A 6,185-nucleotide genomic window follows, 5' to 3' on the forward strand; every position below is an offset into this window, starting at 1 on the left:
AAAATAGAACGACAGATACATTTTAAAGTGCAGTTTTCTGCTGAGATTTTACTTTCAAATGCATCTTTTAGACCGACTTTACTGTCTTTTAAAAGGCTGTAGCGAGCTCCATTTTAAAGTTAGAAAGAAGACGAAGAAGATAGTACAATCATTAAAACATACAACAACATTTCTCTTAGCATCACTGTCATACCAATAATGACGTTAAATCAAACCCTCTCGTGTAATATTGCTTCATCACAAAATATATAATCTAATGTTACAGCTGTTATTTAAACTGTCCTGTGTTTGTCTACATGGGCGGAGCATTTGGGTCTCCGCCACTAATTGACTTAGACACTAATTGGCTCCTCCCCGAATTGACTCCGCCCATGATTGATTGATTGACTCCTCTTCTCCCCTGACAGATTCAGTGATCCTGATCAAGGAGAACATGATCTGGGAGGAAGCGTTATACTACTGCAGAGATCACTATCGTGATCTTGTCTCCATCACCAACCAGGGCGAGCAGCTCTGGGTCCAGGAGAGAGCCAAGATGGCCTCCACTCCCTACGTGTGGCTGGGACTGCGCTACACCTGCACTCTGGACTTCTGGTTCTGGGTCACTGACGAGACGATCCTCTACACCAACTGGGGCCCCGGCCAGTCTGGGGACGACTGCAACATGTCTGGAGCCATGGACAGAGAGGGAACGCACCAGTGGGTCAAAAAGATCGATGACAACCACCAGCTTAATTTCATCTGTTCCACGTAAAAACCAGCAGAATGAAACTAAGTAAATTTACTTTTTACTACTTTTAAGTACTGTACTTCAGTAATAATGTTGTTAAGATGAGGTACTTGGATTTCAAAGTTAATATTTCAAGTAAAAAAGTCCTAATATTTCATGTAAAAAAGCCGTAATATTTCAAGTAAAAAAGTCAAAATATTTTTGTGAAAAAGTCATAATATTTCAAGTAAAAAGTCATAATATTTTGGGAAAAACATTGTAATAATTCAAGTAAAAAAGTCGTAATATTTCCAGAAAAAAAGTAATTTTTCAGGAATAAAGTAGTAATATTTTAAGTAAAAAAATCTTAATATTTTGGGGAAAATATAATATTTCAAGTGAAAAATTCGTAATAATAATAATAAAATAATAATTCTACATAAATATTAAGAAGACAGACACAGCTTAATAGGCAAAACACAATACAGTCGCTGCTTCCTAAAACAGGAGGAAAGCTGGCAGAAAAATAGCCGACGCTGTAAATGCATAAATCACGACGCTTATCAATATCACTTCCCCATCAGTCAGGACCAAGATCTGACCATAACTACACTTGTGCTTTCTATAAACTGTCGTTGTTTTAGCCTATTATTTCAGTTGCAACCCTGGCAGTGGGAAGTGATTGTGAGAGTAAATAATAAAATATAAAAACATAATTCAAAATCAATGTGCACATTGGCAACACACGGCTCAACACGGTAACTTTTTCAAGTAAAAAAGTCGGAATATTTCAAGTTAAAAAGCCGGAATATATAAAGTAAAAAAGTCATATTAAACCTGCAAGCAGCGATGGACGGGCCCTCGCTCCTCTGCGCGCGTCGGGGTCACCAGCGGTCGCCGCTCCTTGCGACCGTGCATTCGCGCGGCACTCAGACACTGCAAATCGTCACCAATGAAAAGGGAACTCCCTGCTGAGTTCAATGATACCTCACACAAGACTCTACCTTAGATGGGTCAGCATTTATGAAAGGGGGCGTGGCTTGAACATAGGGGGCGGGCCAAACGATCACCAATGAAGAAGTAACTCTCTGCTGAGTTCATTGATACCTCACACGATGGTCAACCTTAAATCGTTCAAATGTTATGAAAGGGGTGTGGCTTAAGCATAAGGGGCGGGCCAAACCATCACCAATGAAGAAGCAACTCTCTGCTGAGTTTAATGACACCTCACACAAGACTCTACCTTAAACGGTACAAATGTTATGAAGGGGGGCGTGGCCTGAGTAAGTGGGCGTGGTTATATTATAGGGGCCGGCTCATTATCACATGTAGACCACACATTCTAAGTTTCATGTAAATCGGATGATGTTTGTCATATAAGGCGCATTTCCTGTTGCCAGCGGGGGGCGCTATGACCAAAAGTCAAATATGGCCTGTAGGTGTCCTCAGGCCTGGACCCTTGTCAATCGTGAGAATTTTCGGGCAGATACGACAACGTACACTCAAGTTACAACAATTTATTTGTTCATCGCTCAACACTCAAAATGGCCGCCACGCCACGCCCACACCGTCTGACGAAAAGTTTTTCTTTTAATAACTTTTCATCTTTAAGGTGTTGGGATGATAGAGACCAAGTTTGAAGTACATCGGATGAAATCTCTAGGAGGAGTTCGTTAAAGTATAGCACCTTGACTTTTAGGCCTACTTCCTGTTGCCACTAGGGGGCGCTATGACTTTAAGTAAATATTGGCCTTTATTTGTCCTCAGGGTTGGACTCTTATGAATCCTGAAAAGTTTCGAGCCAATCGGACAATGTACACTCGAGTTACACCCACTTCATATTTCGGCGGCGAAACGCACAAAATGGCCACCCCGCCACGGCCACGCCCTATGACGAAAAGTTTTTCTTTTAACAACTTTTCATCTTTAATGTCTTTAGATGGCACAGACCGAATTTGAAGTTGATCGGATGAAATCTCTAGGAGGAATTCGTTAAAGTACGACACGTGGAAATGGCCAAAATCGCACTAATTTCGAACTTTGAAATCAAAATGGCGGACTTCCTGTTGGGCTTAGGGTATGGCTTCAATGACGTTTTTTGTACATCTTGACATGATACACATGTTTACCAAGTTTCGTGAGTCTACGTTAAACGCACTGCAGGGGCTCAATTTTTTTAACATTGTAGGGGGCGCCAGCGAGCCATTTTTGCGCGCCTATTCCCGAAACCCTTAAAATACGTAAATGTTCACGAGACTTGATGCGACCGCCAAATTTGGTGAGTTTTTGAATATGTTAAGCCCCTCAAAAAGCCAATTCATTTGCCGGGAAAATAATTCCTTCAGTTTCAATAGGGCCTTCGCCGCTGTCGGCGCTCAGGCCCTAAATATTTCACAGAAAAAAGTCAAAATTTTTTTATTAAAAAAGTCGTAATATTTAGAGAAAAAAAGTTGTAACATATCAAGTAAAAATGTAGTAATATTTCAAGTAAAAGAGTCGTAATATTTCAAGTAAAAAAATTGTAATATTTCAGGAAGAAAGTTGTAATATAGATCTTTTACTTTACATTTTAACAGTGTGGGATTAATACTTTTACTGAAGTTAAGGATGTGTTTTATTCATTTACTCACTTTGTTTGCAGTGGTGTGACGTTGACATACTGTGTGTCCTCTGGGATTATTGAATGGCATTCTGGGAAATGTAGGAATTTATATCTCAAAGTAAATATTTCAAGAAAAAATGTCATAATTCTTTTTTTTTTTAAAGTCGTAATATTTTGGAACAATTTTATTGAATGGTAAAAAAAAAAGTAAGTAAAAAAGTTGTAATATTTTATGTAAAAAGTCGTAATATTTCAATTAAAAAATCATAATATTTCAAGCAGAAAATTCATAACAGTTTAGGAAAAAAGTTGTATTATTTCAAAGAAAAATATCGTAACATTTTAGAAAATAAGTCGTAATATTTCAAGTAAAAATGTCAATGGGATTAATACTTTTACTTAAGTTAAGGATGTGTTTTATTCATTTACTCATTTATTTGTTTGCAGTGGTGTGACGTTGACATACTGTGAGTCCTCTGGGATTAGTGAATGGCATTCTGGGAAATGTAGGAACTTATATCTCAAAGGAAATATTTCAAGAACGTTGTAATATTTCAAGAAAAAGTCGTAATATTTCATGTAAAAAAACTCTTAATATTTCAAGTAAAATGTCATAATATTTTGGGAAAAATATCGTAATATTTCGGGATAAATATCGTAATATTTCAGGAAGAAAGTTGTAATATAGTAGACTGGGTGAACCAGCCCAATCTGCTGGTGATTGGATTCCTCCCTGCAGCTCAGGCTGGATACCTGTACGTTTATCTATCCTGCTTCCATTACAAATTTGCGGGAACCAATCACAAACTGGCTTATCAATCTGGCGCGCTATTGGTGGATTTAACATGATGACGATAGAGAAGAGACCAAGCAGCTTTTTGTTTACATTCAACATGACGGCAACCGAAGCGCAGCGACCCATTGATGCTGCTGTCGCTGCTACGTCACCCTGATCGTTGCTCTGATTGGTTGAAGAACTGTCCAATTGCATCATTTCAACTATGACTGTTGATCCCGCCTCTTGTGCAGAGAAAATCCAGAGCAGACTCCCCAGACTAATGTTCAATCTTAAAGATGGAGCTTGGTCTGGTGATAGCAGGACTAGTAATATAGATCTTTAACTTTACATTTTAACAGTGTGGGATTAATACTTTTTCTTAAGTTAAGGATGTGTTTTATTCATTTACTCACTTTGTTTGCAGTGGTGTGACGCTGACATACTGTGTGTCCTCTGGGATTATTGAATGGCATTCTGGGAAATGTAGGAACTTATATCTCAAAGGAAATATTTCAAGAAAAAATGTCATAATCTTTTTTTTTTTTAAAGTCGTAATATTTTGGGAAAAAAAATCGTAATATTTTGGAAAAATGTTGGTGAAAAAGTCATAATATTTCAAGTAAAAAAGTCGTAACACTTTGGGAAAAATGTTGGTGAAAAAGTCATAATATTTCAAGTAAAAAAGTCGTAACATTTTGGGAAAAAGTCATAATATTTCAAATAAAAAAATCATAATATTTTGGGAAAAAAGTTGTAATATTTCGGAAAAATTTAATATTTTAAGAAAAAGTCGTAATATTTGAGGAAGAAAGTTGTAATATAGATCTTTTACTTTACATTTTAACAGTGTGGGATTAATACTTTTACTTAAGTTAAGGATGTGTTTTATTAATTTACTCACTTTGTTTGCAGTGGTGTGATGTTGATACATACTGTGTGTCCTCTGGGATTATTGAATGGCATTCTGGGAAATGTAGGAATTTATATTTATTTATATATATATAGAAAAAAAATTGTAATATTTTTTCTTCTTAAAGTGTGAAGTTCTGGTGAATATCTGATGTTATATTATGTAAAATCTGTTTCTGATAATCACATTTTTTCTTGAGTTTTATGTAACCAAAGAATAGTTTTCTCTGAGTCTAAATAAACTGTTAAACCACAGAGTGGTCCTCTCTTTTCACTAACCCAAAATCCTGTTATGACATCATGAAACTGGGTCTCTGTGTACTGGGTCTGTGTGTACTTGGTCCAGTGTTGGGCAAGTTACTTTTAAAAAGGAATTAGTTACAGTTACTAGTTACTTCATCCAAAAAGTAACTAAATTAGTTAGTCAGTTACAAATTATAAAAGTAACTAGTTACTTCAGAAAGTAACTATTGCGTTAAAAAGTACATTTTTAAATGCTCAAATGTGACCCCACCTCCACCTACCCCTCTTTAACGGAACTTAAAATACATGTGCATGTTCAATTAGTTATGATAAATCTGAATATTATAATGAAATGGACACTTAATACAATACATTATTAACATAAACAATGTACAGTAATCTAAACTATTTTAATGTTGCTGTGGGACAAAGTGAGACTAGCCTCCAATCAAATACCATGTATGTAGATATTATGTTTATATAGTGGATCAACACAAATAACACAATAGATCTTTTGGAACATTTGATATTTATTGCCCCTCAACAGGCCACAACTGTTTAAAATTAAATTATGCTTGTTAAGCGCTATACCAAAAATAAATAACAATTGAAGCTGCAAGCTGCAATGGACGGGGCCTCGCGCCTGTGCGCATGTCGGGGTTACTGCCGGACGTCGCTCCTTGCGACTGTGCATTTGCGTGGCACTCAGACACTGCAAATCACCAATGAAAAGGGAACTCCCTGCCAAGTTTAATGATACCTCACACAAGACTCTACATCATACATTTCATTAGCTGTGAAAGGCAGCGTGGCCTAAGCATAGGTGGTCAGGGCAAACTATGACCAACAAAAAAGAAAGTCTCTGCTGAGTTCATTGATATCTCACATAAGACTCTACCTTAAACGGTTGAAATGTTATGCAGGGGGCGTGGCCTGAGTGAGTG

At 36.9% G+C, this 6,185-nt stretch overlaps 1 protein-coding gene across 1 annotated transcript in view; it reads left to right on the forward strand.

Annotated features, from left to right (window-relative positions):
• LOC118496350 (C-type lectin lectoxin-Phi1-like) overlaps window positions 1-754 on the forward strand; it is a 2,665-nt gene extending 1,911 nt beyond the window's left edge. The window contains exon 2 of the mRNA XM_036007717.1: window positions 408-754. Coding sequence (XP_035863610.1) covers window positions 408-754 — 347 coding nt within the window. The remainder of the gene's footprint in view (window positions 1-407) is intronic.
• Window positions 755-6,185: the final 5,431 nt, after the last annotated feature.

This window comes from Sander lucioperca, chromosome 11 (genome assembly GCF_008315115.2).
Source record: "Sander lucioperca isolate FBNREF2018 chromosome 11, SLUC_FBN_1.2, whole genome shotgun sequence".
NCBI classification, from domain to species: domain Eukaryota; kingdom Metazoa; phylum Chordata; class Actinopteri; order Perciformes; family Percidae; genus Sander; species Sander lucioperca.